This window comes from Sylvia atricapilla, chromosome Z (genome assembly GCF_009819655.1).
Source record: "Sylvia atricapilla isolate bSylAtr1 chromosome Z, bSylAtr1.pri, whole genome shotgun sequence".
NCBI lineage: Eukaryota > Metazoa > Chordata > Aves > Passeriformes > Sylviidae > Sylvia > Sylvia atricapilla.
Genome location: NC_089174.1, coordinates 71010563 through 71033065, shown reverse-complemented (window position 1 = coordinate 71033065; position 22503 = coordinate 71010563). Strand labels below are relative to the sequence as shown.

At 41.6% G+C, this 22503-nt stretch overlaps 1 protein-coding gene across 2 annotated transcripts in view; it reads right to left on the bottom strand.

The window, feature by feature from the left end:
• Positions 1-22503, bottom strand: part of EGFLAM (EGF like, fibronectin type III and laminin G domains) — a 73437-nt gene that overhangs the window by 12655 nt on the left and 38279 nt on the right. For both annotated transcript variants that reach the window (XM_066340018.1, XM_066340017.1), the window contains 10 exons: positions 19296-19411; positions 18700-19027; positions 16122-16222; positions 14785-14885; positions 13566-13710; positions 11512-11701; positions 7673-7798; positions 6690-6933; positions 2323-2434; positions 625-741 (listed from right to left, as the gene is read on the bottom strand). In XM_066340018.1, the coding sequence (XP_066196115.1) occupies positions 625-741; positions 2323-2434; positions 6690-6933; positions 7673-7798; positions 11512-11701; positions 13566-13710; positions 14785-14885; positions 16122-16222; positions 18700-19027; positions 19296-19411 (1580 nt within the window). The remainder of the gene's footprint in view (positions 1-624; positions 742-2322; positions 2435-6689; positions 6934-7672; positions 7799-11511; positions 11702-13565; positions 13711-14784; positions 14886-16121; positions 16223-18699; positions 19028-19295; positions 19412-22503) is intronic.

The following is a 22503-nucleotide window of genomic DNA, read 5'->3' as shown; positions in this document are numbered from 1 at the left end:
GAAAGACACTAAAAAATGTCAGAAAGAGTGATGAAACCATTTACACTAATCTACAATTACTTTTCTGTCCTGGAGCAATTGTTAACCATAGAGTTTATAATATTTAAAATAAAAACTATTACCAAAATTTTGGGTTTCTTTGTTATTTCTTTGCATTAACCTGATGCAATGACTCAATCCTCTAAAACTGTAAGGATTCAGGGCCCATGTTTCAACTTTACCCAAGTTATTTTAAGTATATTTAGAAAGAAAAATGTTAGTTCAGTTTGCACTTTCATTTGATTATGTACTAAGCCTGATATGGACTGCTCTCATGCTCAGCTAACCACATGGGAACATCATCCCTAATATCTGCCAGTAATGGAAAACATCTCCTCCATTCATGTGCCCCACAGAAAATTGTAAGAGGGGAAAGCAGTGCAGAGTGCATCTCCAACTGTGGTGTGAGACTAGGTGGACTTTTCACTGCTAAGTAATCATTTAACTACTTCGTGGTGTGCTCCTGAAGTGAAATCCTTGATTATTTTGAATATTGCCAGTCGAATAAGGGCAGGTTTGCACAAAAAACATGCATTGGATGTGATGGAAATAAATGGCCCACCATGTGCTTCTCTGGGCACACACCTTTTGGATGCTTCCACTGAAGGGTCTGAGGATCCCAGAGTTCTTCTTCACATCGTCATAATTAGGGACTCCACCAATAAATATTTCAGAGCTGCATTTAATCTGTGTAAAAGCCCCCTGCAAGAAACATAGAGTAACAATTTATTAGGGTAGCTGGAACCATGCTTGTATCTTCAGATTAGCCTGCATGAGCTGTGATAGCCTTACATTATATGTTACAGCTTATTTCAATGCCTCTTCTTTGTACAATCAAGAAAGCCATTGTAGGGCACTCTTGACTGACTTTACGTTATCCCCATGAGAAGTAGCTGAAAAATCTCAAGTATTTCAAAATGGCAATACTGAAAGAAGAAAAAGAAAATTGACTCGTGTTTTCTGACTGCACATCTAGCTTTATTTACTAAGATTTGAGGTACACTGATGTAAATCTATAACCAGAATTAGGTTCATAAAGCTAAAATCAGAGCAAAATTCATGCAACAGAGACTCATTCAATATTTCCAACATCTAAGCGATAACCCACTGTAAGTTATGGGGCTAAATGAAAGAAACATTGAGTTTGCATCAACTACCAGAAGCAGTTGCTCAGGATACCTGATGGGAATATTCAGAGTCCTGGAGTAAACTGAAAGGCATTTAACAGCTAAAGACAGAATAACTGTATACTTCCAGTCCTGCAGAAGCTTCTGTGCTTTCATGGTTGGCAGCTCCCAGCCACCCTCCTCCTGGAGCACCACACTGCAGCACTTTAAAGAAAAAAATGGGAGCGTTCACCTTAACTCATCTACCTAAAGAAGTTTTGAGTGCTCCAGTCAAATGTTTGTCACTCAGTTTGTTTCTTGACACGTAAATTCAATTTTTTTGAAGAAAACCTGTAATTTCAATTTTTTGAAGAAAAGTCAAAGCTTTGATAAAAGTTTCCCAGTTTGTGGAAAAGGCTGCTATGGGATTTTTCTGCTATGGGATCTGGAGTCTGGTTTTCTCTCTGCACTCTCCAGAGTAAAAGGTAAAAGACCTTTTCTAAGTGGGTCTAGCCTCAGCTTTTATCAGGACAGAGAGATTACCTCTGTACATGCATTTGAGTACTTAGAGTGAATATCCTGCTTGGTACAAGTACAATTTTACTTTATTATAAATTTGACTCACTGTGATCACTTGGTGAGCGAAGAACAAAAAGGGAATCATCAACTGTCTGATTGTTCCAGCCCTTACTCTGGCCTGCAAATTACTTTCGCAAGAAGACAAAGAAACAATTCTCTTCAGGAGAGATGTTTCCAGGACAATATTCAGATAGAGCTGAAAAAAGACTGGGCACATACTTCTCAGCATGATACTTCTCCAAATTGCACCTCTCACAGTGCACAGGTTTCTCAACAGACTTAGCCACAACAAGTGCCAACAAAAGGAAGGTTTTTATCTCAGGAAGATATATGAGCTGGACACAAAAATGTGAGTCCAGTTACATGTCAGGAATAGGTAGAGTTAGATTCCAGTGGGATCCCTCCTTTTAGGGGTACCCCTGTCATCAGAGGGAAGACCTTATGCAAAAATTCCCAACTCTGGGCTTAAAAAAATGTTGCCCTAATGAGTACACTGTTTAAAGCTAGTAAGGGCTTTGAGAGCAGGCTGTGCAGTCTACCACACAATCACTACAGTCCTACAGCAGCTGCATTCAAGACAAGTCTGGCATAAGCTCACCTCTGCCATCCCCTCCACTGGCTTCTGTTTGTCCACCTGCAGGATGCCATTCTTTGCCGTACGAGACACTCGCAATTCGTGCCACTGACCCAGACTGACAGGTTCTTCACTCCTGTTTTACAGGCAAGAAAATTTTCAAGTATGTAACACTGCATCTTTCTGATACTCTGTAATGTTAAAAAGTCAAGTCCTCTGGGATGATTTTCTAAATAAAAAAAAAATATCAGCCACTGTGATTTTCCCTTTTAAGTAAGTAACAATCCTCTGAGCCCCATCAGCGAAGACCATTTTCTAGATCAAATAACAAGTGCTCTGGTTTTATTTATAAATGAAATGCTATCACCAGCACACTTTAGCTACCTCTGTGATAGTTTTTCTGCCCAGTCATTTATAACACGTAAAAATGAATTTTGGTCTCAGCTGTACATCCTCATTTCACTAAAAGCTTTCCACTTAATGGTTGGTCTAGAATCACATTCTTCACCCTCTTTTAAAACAGAACTACTTTGTGTTGGCTTATCAGCTCTATTTATGCATCCTGTTACATTGCTATCTACACACACACACGTGCAGCCCGGATGCTGTACGTAAAAGGGAAATAATTAAAAAATTATCCTAATGATCTGATGAGGTCTTGGCTAGGAACAATAATCCCCAGTTGTGCAAAGTATTCACCATTCTCAAAGGAAGCATTTTTAAACAGTTCTTACAGACTTCACTGGCACATCACTAATATGAATAGCAGCCTGTATGAAGGGCAAAACCACATTACTCTTCACAAGTTCTGTAGATCTTTGTATTTTGCTTTCAAATGTCATTTTACTACACTGGTTAAAGCATTTTATGTCTAAATGAGATGTTGCAGCCTTTCCTTCAGGAGGACTGAAAACATGTGTTTGATTTACCAGCCAAGCTGGAAAAATCAGAACTTGTTATGCAGGACCCCACAGGCTTCCTAGTTTCAGTGAAAAATTACAGAATTTCTGGAATGAAATAATGTTTTGTATTTTCAGAATACTTACATTTAAAAACAACCCTGTCCCCAATTTTGAAATAAAAAAAAAGGAAAAAAACCTGTAATTTGAAAAAGTTAGTCCACAATGAATCAAATGCTGATCAAAAAACTTGCATAATTTTGAAAATGTGAAAATAGTATTTTATTCTTTTTTTTCTTAACAATCAGCATCAATTTGAAATCTTCCTTTCCTGGTTTTTTTGATCCTTCAAATTTTCTTAAAGCTCATTTTTATCTGTTTTGATGGTGCTGGCAGTATTACTTGACACTTCTGAATAACACTTGGTTCAGAAAACCCCTATTAAAAATATCATCAAGCAATCATTTGCCCTCTTTCTTATGTAAAGAAAAAAACCCTTTCTTAGGGTTTAACTATCTTGAAAAATCAATAGCTAAGGAAATCTAATCACCTTGAAGAAATCAATGTATACAGATAAAGGAACCAGATAGGTTTGGCTACATAGTAAGAGGCAATACAAACATCATCTTCTCTGCTGCTCAGGTCATCATCATGCTAACCCTCCTGCTTTGCTGGAGTTAATTACAATCAGGGATGATTAAACCTTGCAGAGTCATCACTTCAGAGTTGCAAGCTCTTTCTTGGAATCACAGGCTTTCTGAAACCAGCATGAGTTTGGTAACACTTTCTTCTGGCGTTTGAACATTCCTGACTCTTCGTGTGGTGTGGGGGTACTTCTTCCCATGTAAACCAAAGCTTAAAAAATATTCTAGATCGTGAAGATCTCGATCCTGTGACTGCTTGACCAAGGGGAATCCCAGTAAAATCCCAACGATTTCTCCTCTGAGATATTTCAGTGCTCAGGCTCTGCATCTGGCCACCCACTTAGCATCCCTTCACCCTGTGGAGCCCCCAGAGCACACTGTGCTGCTTCCATCCTGGGATACCTCAAGAAATCACAACCTTCACCGGCATCGTTCTCCTACTGCTGCTGCTGACACACAAATAAGCTTGCCTCATCCTAATTATAAAGTTATTATGGCTGTGTTCTGATTATATTATAATATCTACCAGCCTGGTGGTCCTATGGCAGAGGCATCAGGATGACCAGAGCTATACCACTGTTAAAGACAAAGGGTAGGCATGAAGTAGTATGATTAAGACAGACTTTTAAGTGGACACTGACAAGGCAGGCACGAAAAAACAGGGAATCTATTTGTCTTATTTAATCACTAACAGAGCTGAGACAGGGTGTGAGTCGCACATTTTACCTAGAAAAAGGAGCTAATAGGACAGCCTGAACAAGTTTCAGTGAAGCCTGATGGTCTCCTGAATCTTGCCCATTACTCGGCCATCTCACTACACTCTTTTCCTCCAGTGCATGTAGGTTAGGAGTAGCTGGCATCCAGCCTGCTCTTCTGCTTTCCAATGGAAAGGGGCAGTTTCTACTCCCAGGCATATGCTCATGGCTCTTGCTATATTTTATAACCCTACATATCAGTTAAATTTTAATACAAGGTGTTCTGAAGTGCTACAATATTCTAGGAAGAAAAAATATAAATTCTACTTCAATATTTTATGGTTGCCAGTAACAGGAATTAGAAGGTTGCAATCAGTAAAGATTGAAGGCTGTTGTAAGGAGGGCTATTCTGAGTTGGAGAAAAGGTCTCCAAAATTAGCTATTTCTGCCACTTTTCAGCAAGAGAATAGGGCAAGTATAAAGTGATTCTTCCCTTGATATATCCTCTCAGCTTCCGGCAACTTGTCATTTAGCAATTTCCTGAGTCAGAGGCTGCATCCGTACAATTGTCTTTGATCTTCCTCAATGGAGCTTTCTTCAAATTTGTGCATTTTTTTAACCTATTTATAGTTTTGGCATCGGTAACTTGCTGTGACAATTAGTTTCCACAACTTATTTATGTACTCCTCTAAAAAAAAAAAAAATCCAAAGAAAAAAGTCTTATTTTCTTTGGTTCCTTATTTTCTTTGCATATTGAAAATATATAGAATACTCATTAATCTCCATGCCATTCATTATTTAAATACTGTATCATACTTCTACCAAACTCTTTCTTTTCTAGGCTGAAAGGTCCTGCTGTGGAAAAGTTTTGTGGAAGATGTTTCATTCACTCTTCTGGATGTCAAAACTACTCTTCCTTCTTAATTTTGCTCTTTTCTTTTAAAATTATGTGACCTGAATAGCAGCAAGTTTTCAAGAGAGGGTGCATTGAGGGCTTCAGCAGAGACATCCCTCCTTACCCCAATCCTAATAATTCTCTGCATTGTACTTAGGTTTCTATATTTGTCTCTAAACAGTTTGCTGTTGCTTCCACAGAACCATCCATGACGACTCCAGGATCTTTCTCTCTCTGACAACACTAGCAGTTTTTCTACAGCTGTGCATTGTTAGGCTTGTGCATTATTTTTCATTTGCTCCCTTGAAATTTCATATCTCATTTCGTCTGCAAAACTGAATGAATTTGTTTGCTTGAGTTCTCATTAAGTGTAAAATCAGTACATTTTCCCTAATCACACACAGTATAGTTAAAATTCCTGATACCCATTCACAGGAATCACTGGTATGCAAGACTTGCAGACAGTGTACACATTTTGCATAAGCTTTATATAGATAATTTCTAAATATCAGGTCAGCCTGGACAAACTGGCAGCGTCCTGGGCCATATCCAAGGTATTGAGTGCCTCTGTTCAGCCCAGTGCCTTTTCAGAAATCCCAGGAACAGTTGCCCAGTGATTGGGCACACTGGGAGAGAGAGCAGTGTTTTTGAGGTATTTCATTGCTTCTATCCTCCTAGACATTAATTTTAGGAAGAATTAATCATTTGCAGAAGGTTTCCCTGGGAACCTTGGTGACTAGGATAAACCACGTATTCATGTTTCAGACAGCTTTTGTTGTATAAATCAGGTCCCTCAAAAAACAGCACTATGAGGAAGTGGAAGGACCTGGAGATGCATTTCCTTGTGCCACCTCCAGTCTGGGACACCTGCTTGGAACTGGAAACCAGAAAGGAAGATGCTCATGTGAGAGTCAATACTGTGAAATCCTGTGGCTAGAAAGTATATGAGTAAATAGACTCCCTAACTAAATAGTGTGCAGTGTCATGGGGGCAAAAAAGGAATTACTGCAATACCATACAGACACGAACGTAACATCTGCACTAAGACAAAGCACAAAGTTTGAAACTTAAACTGATGCAGGAAGAAAATCCTGTCCTCTTGACCACAATTTAAGTGCTTCTGCGCTTCCTTGAAGCAGCCACTAGAGACCAAGAGGCCTGTACACCTCATCACAGGCTGTGACTCTTTCCAGTCCACTCCTGCCCTGGATCAGCACTGTGGCACTGTTGGGAAAGAAGCAGAGGCAACACCATTTACCTGATAACAGCTGTTCCTGAGCCACAGTCAAACCTGAATTCCACATAGCCAGCCACCATGGTAATAGAGAGGAAGTCCTTGCTGTCTGTGTCATAGCTGTACAAAAGGACACCAGTCTCCGAATCTGGACGAAATGTCAGCTGAAACTCCATGAAGGAAAGGTAATTCTGTGGTTCCAAGGGCCAGGGTGTGCTAGCAAATGACCTTAAGGACTCGTTGAACTGAGGTATGGCCAAGGTGAGTGCTGGAAATCCAGAAATGACAAGCAGGTCACTTGAGGCTCAAACATAAAGGATTGACTCTTACCAACCAGTGTCTGTTCCTTGTATTAGCGTTTAAGCTAATGCTTAGCAAAACAACCTGATTTTTTTCATCTAAATTAAAAATATTTTTAATCATAGTCAATACTACTTAATCCCTTTCTTTTCCAGGGATGTGTCTGTACTGTAAAGCATTATGTACCTTTTCTTTGGTGATTCATAATAGTGCCTTTTAAAGTAGTAAGCACACAGTGGGTGCTGGCATGAAAAGTTCTACAGCATAGAAAATAATCTGGCATGCATTTTATTGCTTGTATCTCTGATACTAGCAGGAAATTGGCATTATATCCTTTACATTTCAAAATACACAACTGACGCTGGTTTTAGGAGAAAGGTGGGTATTTTAGAATTGTTTAGAATCAATGTGCAGCTGTGGAGTGGTACATTATTTTAACTTCTGAATAGGAATTTAAAGATGCTTAAGTGCAGTTAGTTTAAATAAGCAAGGAGGTTTGAAAGCTAATCACAGATCTAATCACTGATTATGCAGGAGCTGGATGTAGCTCCAAAGCAGTAAGGGAAGGGTTTCAGTAAGTGACCTTAAAAAGATGAAGTAACAAATATTCTCTTCTGTCAGTGTAACAGTATGAGACTCCTCCGGAGTCTCTAAGTGGAACACTAAATAACATACACAAAGAAAGAGGTATCCCAGCATCCACTCACCTTCTTCACAATGATGACCTTTAAATCCAAGAGGACAAAGACAAATATAAGAATCTGCTTTGCTTGCAGTACAAGTGCCACTGTTGATGCAGGCTGCCTCATCACAGATGCCACTGCTACACTCACCTAGACACAGGAGTCAGAACATCAATTTATTGGAGAAGTTTGTCAAAGAAGATTTATTTGGCTGTTGATTGTGGCTGCTAACCAACACAATTTGCTCTTCTGCCTAGATTCTTTCCCAATTTGTCAAAAAGCGTGCGATTTAGACAAGGGAACTTGAATACTAGTATTTTTTTTAATATGAGACCAGCAAGAGACCTTATAAATAGCAGAAAGTAGCTCTTACAAGCAAACCATGATAGATGTAACTTTCAATCATTCCCTGGATTACTTACTGTCTGCTCCTCTTATTTTCTCCTAAGATACAAATTTCTCTAAATTGTTTACAAGCACCATGCCTTGTTTAATTTAAATTATCTTAAGTGCCTCTTTGCTCACTGTAAATTCATGCCATGATGAGCATGGAAGGTGTTAATCATCATCAACTAATCTTATTAGCCAGAATGAGGTTGTCAGCCCTCTTGTCCACACAAAAAGTGATCTGTATCATCAACATATGGGCTCTTTAAGAAGCATCTCTACTATGCTGGCACATCAACTTAAGTAACAAGGAAGTTATTTCTTCTTGCTGGATTTTAGCTGAAATTGTTGTAGAACAAATAAATTCTCATTTGTTTCTTAAAACTGGTAATGATAAAGTCAGACTATGCAAGCACCAAATGTACATCTGATCAAAATTCTTGTTGAATCTATTTTCTTCTTTAGTTTCTGATCAAATAACACTCTCCTGGTCAATAGTAACAGACTGATCTTATACAGTAAGAAAGACCAAGTAAGACTTTTGTGGTGTACAATGGTAAGCACACTATTTGGAGTGGCTTAGTATTTTATAGCAAACTAAGAATTACACATTATTTTGAGAGAGTGTGACAGAAGTATCACCTCTGAGATGACAAAGGTTTCATGAGGCAGTTCTGACAATAAACACTGGAGAACAGTTTTGCAATTTCAGGTGATTAAGAGAAGCTTTGAAAAACTATTGCAAGAAGAAGATATGCCCTTTTTCTGTTTGTTTAAACACAGCACCCTGATTGAAAGGACAGTTTTGAGAGCAGAACTCTACATCTTCAGTAAGGCACTGGTGTTTGTACAGCACCAGCTCTACAGTTTGAAATCCCATCCCAAAGCCAGAAAAAAACCACAAATATGCAGATCTAAATGGCTGATGCAGTGTTCCATCCCAATCACTGCTCTCCACAGTGGAAAACAACCTTTTCTAACTAACTCAGGGCAGAAGAAGTAACAACTCACAGGTGATCTGGTACAACTCCCTGATAGACCAGACTTGTGTCATATTGCACATCTACAAATCTTCTACCAGGACCACTTTTCATTGCATGGAGGGAAGGTCTGAGTACAGCAGCCATGACACAGGACTCCAGGGCTAACCTGAGGAGCACAGACAAAACATACAAGTCCCCTGGAGGGGAAAAAATGCTCCTTCTCCATGGAAGGGGGCAGTTACATCTGCCCCATGCCCATCCATGGGATCAGGGGTGCTGGCAGTGCTCACTGAGCTACCTTTCCCCTTCTGGTCTGCACTGTAATGGCCACAAGTGAACCAAGGCAGGACAGGTATTTTGTCCCTCAGATCCCTCATATACTCACCAATTATTGTGACACTAACAGAACAGCACTAGCTCTATTTTACAGGCAAGGCAAGAGCCAAGACGTGTGTAACAAGGATCTCTATGCACCAAGTGTAAAGACACAAACAGAAAACCAAAACAATGCTCATCTTTTCTGCATCTGCTCCAGTGTTAATCAATGTTGGCAGTTTGCTCAAACAGATCAGAGTTAGTCTTTGAGAAACAGAAAAGAACAAGTAAGACAACAGCAACAGGATCAGTCATGGGATCCCTGGTTTGCGAAACAGTTTGAACTGGAGCAGTCTTGGTATTTAAGGACAGGCTGCTCTCCCAATGTCCCAGTGACTTTTCACAGCCTTTGGGCCAGCATAGGTGAGGTGACTGTGCTGAAGACGCAAACCACAAGTGTGGCAGCAGCATTTGCATGACTGCAATGGCAGATGAAGAAGGAGAGAAGCTGCAGCAGGAGTCCTGGACCCTGCCATTCCCACTCTGAACCATGAGCGGTGCCTCCCCTGTTGGTCCCTCAGCTCACAGTACAGTGGGATCTCTGCTGTAGCCAGAAGAGAGATCACAGAGATGGATGGAGCCCCTCTCCTCCTCACCCTTAGTTCTGGGATTCATGTAGCACAGCACCCCTGATTTATATACCGTGCCAACAGAAGAAAAAAAAACCCTCCAGGTGACTGACTGGCAAAAGTCATTCCTAAACCCTAGCAGAGTTTACTTGCAATTTTTTTATTTTAAGTTATACTTCTATGACCTATTGTTTGCAAGTCTCTTCTAGTACAGTTTCATATAAATGTGTGCAGTCACACAAGAACAGTAAGGCTTTATTAGTCAGCTTCGAGTCACACATGGCAGAGTAGAGCATTTATTTTCATTGATGTTGATTGTTAATGCAGTAGTATGTGGAGCATTCCCGGATGGGAATGAAGCTAGCTGCATCCCAAAAGGCAACAGAGATTAGGGCTACAGAAGTTTAGCAGGCCTTTCATCTGTCTAAATTCCTTAGATTCTCACTCCATCGTGAAATTACACTCTGCTTCCAAAATCTAACTCTTTTCAGCAACTGTTTCTTGGGCCAGTCTGTTCTATCCCCATACAGCACGGAAGTTTGGCCATGTTATCTAGAGAATACAGAGCAACTGTTAAGAAGTTTCTTATAAATCATTTCCTTCTTGGGATGTCAAACGCACAGCTACAGAAGAGAAGAAAGATGACTTTGTGGCTCAAGCATGGCAGGAAGAGTTCAGTGGTATGAAATCCATTTCTCACTGTTACTACTTGCCTTCTATCTTGGGTTTACTCTTACAGTGTTTAGACTGGGATTAAAGCAAGGATTTTGTTGCACTGCCTTTTTTCAAGTGCCCATTAAATGGATGAAATAGATGAAATAAATAAGACAGGACTAGTTAATTAGCTTCCCCATTTCTCCATCTTTTACTCTGTGCAGGGAAGGTAAAAGGGAAGGGAAAGCAATGTTACAGTAACAATTCATAAAGCTGCTGGAAGTATTTATTCCAAGGTGCTTTTAAATCACACCATGATTCTGGATAGCAAAACGAAGGATGGTATACAGGAAAGCCTATATGCTCCATCAGTGGTTGAGTGTAAGACAAAGCCCTCTGTAACACGCACAGGCTGCTGTGGGTCTGAGAGATCCATATATTACTTTTGCCAAGTGCAATGATGTCTTTAGGCAAAACACATTTTGTTGGGTGCGTATTGTTTCAAATGCAAGCTCAGCATACATACTATTGATTTCTGATGACATGACTGTGTCAGGCAGGAGCGCGAAGAGGCACCCTGAGAGACGCTGGCAGAAGTACTGGTGCAGTCATAATGATATCTGCAACAGAGATTTTACTGTTTGCCCATGAAAATGGGCTTACTATTTATTGTGCACATTAAGTGTGTCCACAAAGGGCTTGCTTGCACAATGTGGTGAACTCTCCTACTCCAGACCCAGCATGAGCAATGTGCAAAGGAACAGGAAAAACAGGCCAAAAATAGAGACCACCTCTTCCACCTCCCAAACCTGGATTGCAGCTCAATTTGTTCCAACAGGATAAAAAGTAACCCTGGGTTAGTCACTGTTTAAAAGCCCCACACCATTTCACTCACCGACATCAGCACCACTGAGAGCTTTCCCTAATGGCCAGGGTCTCATATCGATCACCTTTCCATTGATGCTGAGAGCCTGGACGCAGCCCTGGAGCCCGCGGTTGGTGCCGGCGGCACGGACCAGCCAGTACATGCCAGGAGCCCCGCCAACGTAGAACGGGGTCTGGAACGTGATTTTGCTGTACTGGCCCTGTGGGGAGAGCAGAGCACAGCGTGCTGTGTAACAGATATAGCACAGGAGAAACCATTAAGTCACAGTGGTTTACAATCAATTTTTTTCCTCCACAAAGAACTGTGTCAGGGAATGTGTTGGTTGTTCATTGGTAATTCCCTCCCATTAGTTGTTCCCCAAATCAGTCCACCATTTGAAATCAACCTTTTTCACTTGCATCCCATTACGATAGCATGAACTACTTAAAAGCACATTAAAAAAGACTAAAGATCACTGTTTGAGGAGAAAGTGTAGTCTGTCTTTTGCTGCAATTTCTTCCTTTCCTTTTGCCAAAAACTGTTTGCCTTCTAAACCTTAAGCCCTGAGGGACAGACCAATGAGATACTGTCTTTTGGACAGAACCCAGGAAATGTTCACTATTGATTAATAAGGAAATTACAAAAAAGAGGTAAAAAGCAAAGAAAGGGCAAAAGCCAATAAAATCACAACTTCAGCAGGATTCTGCTCACTTTGCCATTGCTAAACGTACAGCCCATCTCTTTAACAAATCTACAGAAACCTACACATACAAGTTTACTAAAATTGCTACAGTGCAGAAGAAAGAACAAAAACCGTCAAAACCCAACAGAACCTTTTTGGACCACTGACCCAAACTTCATGCTACTGTGGCCAAGTCAAAATTCCTTCCACAAACTGATAAAAATATAACATTTGCCTCCTACTCAACAGTTTTTTCAAAACCACAGACCTTTAGAAGGAAACATACAAAATTCTCAGTTATTCAGGGCCAGTTTTTAACAACCTGTGCTATTGGTCACACTGACCTCTAGCCTAAAATCTTTCAGGATTTTTCACCCCTGCCCATATAGCATTTATAACAATAAACTCTATTCTACCACCATAGCCTGTATTTCGCCATGCTAAATAAGCTGAGGTTATTGAGTCTGCAGGTGTTCGCTTGCACAGTACACTGCAGAAGCTGTACATATCTCCCCTGATTCACATCTGCCCTTTGCACGGTCTCATAGCAATGGTAACAGCAACACATGACACGCTGAAATTCTTTCCTCTGCCATTTCCAGCTGATGAGAACTCAATGCACTGCAATTTTTTCCCTTCAGTGCCTGCACATTAAAGTGGAAAGTAATAAGACATCTAAAGCTGCTTTCTTTCAGGGCTACAGAAGGCATGTTAATAGTGGCTATCAAAAGAAAGACATCTGAAACAATTTTAAATTGCCTTTTTTTCCAGTACCTTAATTTTGTTTCCTGGCCCAGCAAGAGATGAGTAAGTCAAAGCACCTTCCTGTATTACATTTTATCTTGTCAGCCTTGTATGAACTTGCTGGTGTTAACATAAGTCAGGGCAGAATGTCTATCTCCACTACTGTGCTTAAATCTTTGTCCAGCATATGCATGTTAATTACACCTCTGTACACAAATCTTGTGTGGGAATATGCATATTATGCATAAATATATACTCATATACACATATGTATCTAATTTTTGTGTCTGAGGAAGCAAAGCAGCTCTCAGAGGCTTGAAAAAGAAAGCAACCAGGGACAGCAGCTATACAGTTTAGTAAACTTATAACAGCCTCTATTTGAGACTGGCACAGAGTAGTGAAAGGGTGGCAGAGCAAACATGGAGCACAACAGGGAAACTGTCATGGGATTCAGCCCTGAGATATTTCTCTCTGTCATTTCTTGATTACTTTATTTGGAAGAGTAATCTGTGCTCTGATCCTAGTTCACTAAATGTCCTAACACAAATAAATAAAACTGCACCTTTTAAACCTTATCAGGCTTCTGGTGGCAAGAAGAAAAACACCATCACAACCTTCAGAGACTCCAAGATTGAGCGACAGAGGCAGGATTACCAACCTGAGATTTTCCTGTCACTGGAGCATTGTTGTCCATTCTGAGCCAGCCATTCACCCCATCTCTGAACAATGTGACACTGTGCCAGTTCCCCAGCTTGATCTTGTTTTCACTTGTTATGATTCCAACTCCAGTGCCACAGTTGAACCTGGGAGCATGAGATAGAGAGGGAAAGGTGATAATCTTACATTAACCAAATAACCAAAAGTTGGTTTTTAACTCCAAATATTCTTTTTGTTCTCGGGGACCTCTCTGTTCCACACTACCTAACAGCACAGGAAAATCAGCCAGCAAGTCTACATAAGATCTGTTCCAAGTTTCGAACTTCATTACCTGTCTTTCTAACGCGGAGAAGATTTTGCATTCTCTGACCGTACCAAATGCATTGCTAAGCTTGCCAACAGCTGACGCTGTTTCAAGATGGAGAGTATTACAATCTGAGTTCCTGCTATCACAGTAATTTCTCCTGGGAATTTTTCTAGCTCCCTGGTGAAAGGCAGTGCTACATTAGTAACTCCACTAGCCTATTTGAAACTCAGCACTGACTGACAGGAAGACCTCCAGGAGAGCTGAACGTGCACAAAACGTCCCATTTTCCCTGACTGTCATGCAGCGCAGGTAAACGGAAACACAACTAAGGCACTTCACCCACTTTTGTTAATCCCCATTTTCAAAAGACTCATCCTCCCAGGTAAGGAAATCCTGGAAATAATCTTTACTTGCTTCGTACCTATCAGACTGCAAGAAACACTCTTCATCTTAATTTAAAAAACCTAAACAAGGTATCATCTAAACAAGGTATATAAGATGAAGTTCCTGGCCCCTTGCTGGCATTACATCTTTTGTTTTGCTATATTATCTGCAAGTCTTTCTGCAAAGCAAAAACACTGACTCAATATACCATCAGCTTAGCAAATACAGTGGCTCACTAGCATTTCTGGTAACACAGCTAAGAGCCCCAGACAAATGCCTTGAAGAAAACTGATCATTTTGCCTTTACACTGAGGCCTGAATAAAAGAGTTCAACAAGGCACATGCTCACACACTAAAGAAGGATGAGAGAAAAAGGTACTGAAGAACACTTAAATGAAATTACACTGTCCATTTGGTGCATTGTATGGGGCAGAAGTCAAAGACACTGGAGATATTCATCACATATAGCAGTCCCAGGAGGCAGCAATAGCCCCTTCTCTTTACATCAGATTTAGGATGGAGGTTTTACCTGAACTGGAGGCTACGTCGGATAATTGCCAGTGACATAAAATCACCACGACCATGCTCATTTTCTCCACAGTACAGCAGCAAACCATCTTCAGATTCAGCCTGCAATCATGGCATTGACATGAAAAATCAAAGCTTCACAATTACAGATAAAAGCACGCAGCAAAGGGGGACTTTTCTCCAGAAAAGGGTCAGCATTTTCAAGATGAGTTTTCAACTTGCAGAATCAGAAATTGTTTGATCAGTTTTGAATCCTGCATTTGAAAAACCTAGCAAATCACTGCCTTAATGGTTAAACAATTTAAGACCATCTCTTAAAAGTGTGATACTATCAGACCTGAAAAAAAGCCAGGAAATATTAAAGACTGTCAGACGTATCCCATATGAGTAAAAAGTCTAGCAAGAATGTCCTAGCAAGCCTGGTAAGTATAGACACATCAGACTCACTGTGCATGAATATATACACCCAACTTCACATGTTCCACGAGACTGACACTCCTCAAGCCAAACAACCTGTGCTGGCAGCAGTTCTCCATATGCTCATAGCAGCTGACACAGTGGCTTTTTGCAGCCATCCTGCATTTTAAAATGACAAATTGCCAGAGGGGTGTAAGATCACCACGGAGGCAACTGATTGCTGCTGCCTTAGTAACAGTCTCCTTCCCAGACTGTGAGGCTGGTGAGTCTGCTTTACATGGGGGCAGGGATGCATCCAAGAGCTTGGCCACCCTCCCTAGGGACAGCCCTACATGTTCTCTCCATAATGAACAGACAGCACTAGCACAAGCCAGTGTGGGATGTATCCCCCCTTTAGACCTGCATTTTAAGTAGTATGGTATCCTGAATGTATTAGTAGCCCATGTCCCAAACTTCACAGGGAGAAAATAATGTCCACTGAAACCCTGCAGGGTGGGAAAGGAATGCTATATACAGGGCAGTGTTCTGCTCAGTATGGCAGGATCATAATCTCTTGTCCACAAAAATACTGCATACCTTGTTCAAACTCTAATTCACAAAAATCCTATATGTCCTTCAGCCTGTAGCTCATCCACATGACTATAATCTTGCCAATGTACACTGCTGCTAGTCCACAGTTACTAGTCTCAAGGATTCTCTCATGCAGTGCCTACCAACATTGGATGAAAACCCTTCAGCTGCTTATAAACTTCATTTACATTCACTGAGGGTTAAGCCAGATCTTTGCAGATGAAGGTTATGCATAGGTTCACTACAATCACACTGAAGCTATGCTGAAGTTAAGTTGTTGTTCTAGTATCCACTGCATCACAGTAAATAAACAAAATTTAAAGAACCAATGTGAGAATTGCTTAAACTTACCCTGAATTCAAGAGTAATTTGAAATGTCTGATAGGACTTTTTCAGTGGTTCAAAGGTGATATATGAGTAGCCAGAGAACTGAGGATACTGGATACTAATGTCTGAAAAGCAAAGAGGTAACCATGTTATTTAGTAGTTTTCTTCCATATAAAAATCAATATACACATTTAGTACTAGATAACATCAAGTGGCAATGGAAGGCAGAGTTCCTCCAGAGCATTTGTCCACAGCAGTCAACAACCAGTTAACCTATTGCCTTTCCCTCCCACCACTTTTTACAGCTAATTCCTTTATTCCCAAGGACCTGGTGAACCTGGAAAGACACAGGATACTGAGGGCCAAATAATGCTCAATAGTTTAATCTGAGATTTCAAAGAAAATTTCTCCAGGTTTTCATCCTTGTTATAGAAGACAGAACCCATCAACTTTGTATTTATCTTCTTTTAAGAATTCATTTAAGAAAAAGAGGACAAAGTAATTTTCTGCAGGATTACAAAACACACGTGGGAAATATGGCCAGACTCTAGGCAGTATTAGTCACTGCTGCTCTGTAGCTGCTGCAGCCAGCATCTGGAGAATCAGTGGATGTCTCATAACAGCCCAGCAGCTTCCAGCTCTTCTCTCAAGTCAGCTCAGGGCAGAAGCTAAAAGGAGTGATGGGGAGTAGAGAGACCCTGCAGGCATCTTTCCATCCTTGGCTGCAACAGTGGCTCTTTTTATTGCTCTTGTCAAATGGCATTATCAACCTTTACCCTTTGCTGTCTTGTGTTAGACCCTGACTCTGAGAGAAAATGAAAATCGGAGATGTCTTACTGCTAGCCACTGCCAGCAGTAAAATTACCTTTGCAGCTTATTTTCCTAAGAAGCATTGAGGACAGACACAGTTTCAGGCCTGAGTTTTTATATTTACAGTGGATTTAAGCCTAACGAGGAAGAAAGGATGAGGAGTCCTATTCATCTCTGATATTTAAATACTGAGTGTGTTTTTCTCACTCAGTCTTTGAATCTGGGTAGAGTTCACTCAAAGTTTTTACTTGCGAGGTGTACATTTTAGGCTGATGTGAAGGGGACTGGTGCTACAAATCTGATTGCAACCTCAGAGAACAATTATCTCATGTCCTGATCACAAGCAGAACTGACTGGACCAGAGTGCCATGCAGCTGTTGCATGTGAAGAAATGTCTGTTTCCATTCAGATTAACATATTGTTTAACAATATTGGCTGCTGAAGACAAATTCAGTACAAAGGAGTATTGGCACATGATGCTTACTCTGGAATAACACATTCCCCTGTGAAAAATGGAGGGTTTGGATTCATGTTAACAGATCACTTTACAAGTCGTATATGGCCTTGTCAGTTCAAATAAATCCTCAACTCTTCATACTTGATCAAGGCCTAAAATCACATCTGCAGCTGTTCCATGTCACTGAGTCACAACAGATTGTTTTCAGAAGGAGCTCTCTCTGTTCCAGCAATTCAGTTTGAAGAAGATAAAGCACCCTCAGTGTCTGTATCCCTGATGCATGACACTGCGCAACATGAAGGTCTAACATGACCCTGTAAAAGAAACATGGGGCCCTGATGCCAGGGTCTTGGCAGGTCACACAGAGGGATGGACAGACCAGCTCTTTCTTAACTAGAGGAACAGCACCACCACAACCAACATGACATTTTCTTTTTGTGATCCCTGGAATTCATCTGACCCCTTTGTCACCAAACCAGAAGAAAAATTACTTCAGGTGAAATAAGTGACCTGCTTGTGGCCTGGTGAGGCCAGGGAGCTGGACTGGCTCACCAGGTGATCTGTTCAGTGAAAGGGTAAGTTTAGGTCTCTAGAGGGAAAGAACAGAAAAGCAGACAGGGAAAAAAGCAGAACAGCCTCCTTCAGCTCAGCAAGTTCTTGCCATGGCTCAGATGCCCTGAAAAGAGGCAAATAGGATGGGTGGCAAGTCCTGATTGAGTCAAACACACTTCCTCACATTGACTCAGCCTTCAGGACATGCTTTTTGAACTGGAGATGAGCTTTTGTTCCTCCCTTGCCCCAGTTTGCCTGACCTGAGTGCTGCACTGCAGACCTGCAGACCATGGGGAAAGTCTCCTCTGGAGGTATTTTTACAACGGGAGTGCTCTCACATCCCTGCTGTGGGACCAGCATCATCTGGACCAAACAGAAAATGGGGCTGGAGCAGGGCTTCAGCTGCTGCCAAAAGGCAAGCGTCAAAGAGGGGCTGAATGTCTTCAGCTTCCAGCTGAGGGTGCCATGATTGGATCCTGCCATACCTGGGTGATCAGTGACATCCCCTGACTCTGAGGTGGGGAAAGGAGGATTAATCTCCCCTGTGCATCTTTACACAGGTTCTGCATTCAGCTTTACTAAGGAATAACTTTTTCCCTTCTCAACGAGGGAAAAAACCCAAAGGTGGTGATGCCTGAACTGTGATTTGCAGAGATCCACAAAGCCCAGCTGGCTATTCCCAAAGCGCACATTGGTGGGTCTTTTGCAAAGCTGCTCCGTGACTCAGACAAAGAGCAGCCAGCAGCAGTGGGCACACTGCTAGTGGATAGGAGGGAAACCTACCTTCCTCACACGTCTCCCCTCCTTTTCCCAGGTTGCAGTGGCAGCGGGAGCCGCCCCGGTCGTAGTCATTGATGCAGAAGCTGTCGGCAGAGCACACGGCCTCGTCGCAGGACAGGTCCATGAGGCGTGCGGCGGAGGACATGCTGCCCCTCCTCGCTACCCACCCAGTGCTCCCCCTCGCTGTGGTTGGAGGTTGTGTGATGGAAGTAGTGGGTTCAGAAGTGGTTGTAAGGACCCGTGACAGGAGCCTGGAACTAGACCCTGGCGTGACCTTAGTTTCGACCAGAAATTTTCTGTTGCCTCCTTTAATAGCAGGAAGCGGTCTGAGCTAAAAGGAAGTAAAGAAACACCAATTCAGTAAAACTAAAATGCTATGGGGAAATTAAACTAATGCCTTTTAAAATACAGATCTGAGGCAAAGAACTCATCCACAGTGAAGAAAAAGAATCTGAAGAATGAAAAAGAATGTGAAGTGACCACAACACTATATCTAAGCACTGAACATCGGACATTAAACTTTCTGACAGGACTGGACACTTTAAAATATCCAGAGTATAAAGAAAACAGAAGTGGCAAAGAGAAATCTACACATTTACCTCTTCTATATAAATGTCGTAGTCTGAATCATCAATATCAAATCCATCACCATCACCAGTCACTGTGTCTGTTATGTATCGATGCCCATAGCTTCCACTTCCTAACTCCTCAGAGCCTGAAAAGACATAAATGGCATTTTCAGTTCATATATTTTTTGTCTTTGCACACAGCAATTCAGATCTTACCAGCTCCCTGATTCACAACACTTAAATCTGAAGTGATGCTTATGCTCATCCTGTACAGACAATGCAAATGGTCAGTCTTGGAGATAGCAGAGGCTGTCCAAGTGATATAGACACAACTTAAAACAAAGGGAAGACCTTCATTTACTCACTTACTAGGTGATTAAACAAATAAAGCAGGCAAAGCTCAGTTCTCCCTCTGCAAACTGACTTGTATTCGTAATTTTTCCAGGACAGAGGTTTTAGACTTTTCTGGCAGGGACAACATTTTAATGACTGAATTTTTTAAGTCAAACTTTTCCCTTTTGGAAATACAGTCTTGTATTTGCCTTATTGGAACAGCAAAAGAGATGTGCATGGGTAAGATACACTGTTTAGGACTTAATCTACTTCCACTGACTCCAAAACTCCTGAAATTAGTGTCCAATGTGAATTCCTAGACTATTTTTAAAAAATACATTTTAGCACCTTGAAACAAGAAACATCCACAAACATCTTCACCCAGAGGGTGGCTGAGCACTGGAACAGGCTCCCCAGGTAAGTGGTCACAGCACAAGCCTGACAGAGCTCAAGAAGCACTTGGACAATTCCCTTAGGCACATGGTGGGATTATTTGGGCTATCCCGTGCAGAGCTGAGAGTTGGACTCAATCACTCTTGTTGGTCCCTTCCAATTCAGGATATTCCACGATTCTATGAAGTGTTTTTCATGTACATGATCTACTTCTGCCACTTCCCAGAGTGCTGAACTGTGCTTTGGAAGACTCTGGGCTGGGAATGGATGGTTTAAAAGTAAAGGGATCTTCATTTCTATTTCATAGAAAGAATCTGTACTTTTCTGCACTTTACATAGCAAATTCTGCCTAAACAATCATTCATACTTTTTACCTACTAAAGCTCACCAGGTCATGAAGAACTATAGTAAAAGCAACAAAATAATTACAGTTACTTGTCATTTCAGCAAGGCTGAGAACAGATACCATTAAACCATTAAAACAACAGACTCATATATCTGTCTTTTCCATATAATATTTTGCCATCACTTAAAAACAGCATAAGCAAACCTTCCATTTGCAACATCTCTCTACTGAGCTAAATGTACTCACCTAAATCCTTTTGTACCCTCTCCTCCTTTGCTGTGATTGCAACCCAGAAGTCCTGGCAGGCAGTTATGAAATCTAATGTATGTGCACCAGAGATGAATGTGTGCCCTGGCTGACTAACTGGCCACACTCCACATGCTCTGCAGGGGTTACTTATCAATGAGCTTTTCACATTACATCAGCATACAGTAAAATTAGATGCAAATGAGTAGTGGTAATGAGAAACACACACTTGAAACCAAGAAAGCACGCTGGACTGGGACAGAATGTGTCTCTACTCTAACATGCATACCTAGTTATCTGTAAAAATAATACAGTTTATCTGTACATTAAACAGAAGTATTCAGCACTGAGCTCTATGAAATTAGCTTAACAGAGAACTCTGCTCAATGACTGGTAACAAGATGAGGCAAACAGGACAAACTCCATCCAGATTATTTCTGCTACTGACTGTGAATGCACAGGCAAATTACTGTTAGAGAATCAGACTGCACATTTATGAACTGGTCCCAGTCCTGCAACCACTGGAAAGAATTTCACTATGCTGAAAACCATAGGTACTATCAAAAATTAAATGAAATCTCTTAGTCCTAGTATTCACTTTTATAGTCATTCAGGTCAATTATCAACCAGAATAATTTTACTCCAAATAGGAAGCTGGGGAGAACAAAGAAGAATAGTGCAGAGTAGAGTAGAGCAGAGCACAGTACAGAGTAGAAAATGATTCAGTTGGAAGGAACATACAATGATCGTCTAGTCAAACTGCATCGTCCACCCATCACTGCATCAGAATCCCCCTCTTTGGTAACAGTGATTATGTAAGAGACATATTTCTACAAAACAGTTTCAGTGAGTAAAACCACGGATATATACATTACAAACATGATTTGCAGTTGAATTGGTTTTGCATGGCCTGGTTTTGGTAGTGGGAAGGATCTAGAGGGGTGGCTTCTATGAGAAGCTGCCAGAAGCTTCTACTGCGCTGGCAGAGCCAATCCCTGGTGGCTTCAAAGATGGATGTGCCACTGGCCAAGGCTGGGCCAATTAGAAATGGTGATAATGCCTCCATGATGATGTATTTAAGAAGAAATTAAAACAAAGTTTGTGGCATGCTTTTAATTCCAGATAAAGAAGAGTAGGAGACAGAACCATGTGAGAGGAACAGCTCTGCAGACACCAAGGTCAGTGAAGGAGGGCCAGGAGGTGCTTCAGGAGCCAGAGCAGAGAAACCCCTGCAGCCCCTTGTGCAGCCCCTGGTGAGGCAGCTGTGCCCCTGCAGCACAGGGAAGTCCACAGGGATGCAAAGATCCACCTGCAGCCCCTGGATGACCCCCACACCAGAGCAGGTGGGTGTCTGAGAGGAGCCTCTGAGCCTGTGGGACACCTGTGGGAAGAGGTGTCCCAGGCTGGAGCAGCCTGTCCTTGAAGGACTGCACCCATGGAAGAGTGACCCACTCTGCAGCGGTTTCAGGGGTGCTGTTGCCCACACGAGGACTCACACTGCAGGGGCACTGCTGTTGCCCCTGAGATGGAGCCATGCTGGAGAAGTTCATGGAGAACTGTCTCCCATGGGAGGGACTCTCTGGTGCAGCAGGGCAATGACTCCTCTCCCTCAGCAGTGAAAGAAGCCCCGGGTGATGAACTGACCACAAGCCCCATTCCCTGTCTCCTTGCACTGCTGGGGTAGGAGCTAGAGCTGGGAGGGTGGGAAGGGTGAGGGAAAGTGTTTTTAAGGGTTTATTTGACTTCTCATTATCCTGCTCTGATTTTGTTACTAGAAAATTCACTTCATATCTCTAAGTTGAGCTTGTTTTGCCTCTGATGGTATTTGGTGAGTGATCTCTCCTGGTCCTTATCTCAACCCATGAACCCTTCATTAAATTTTCTCTCCTCTGTCCAGCTGTAGAGAGGAGAGAGAAAGTG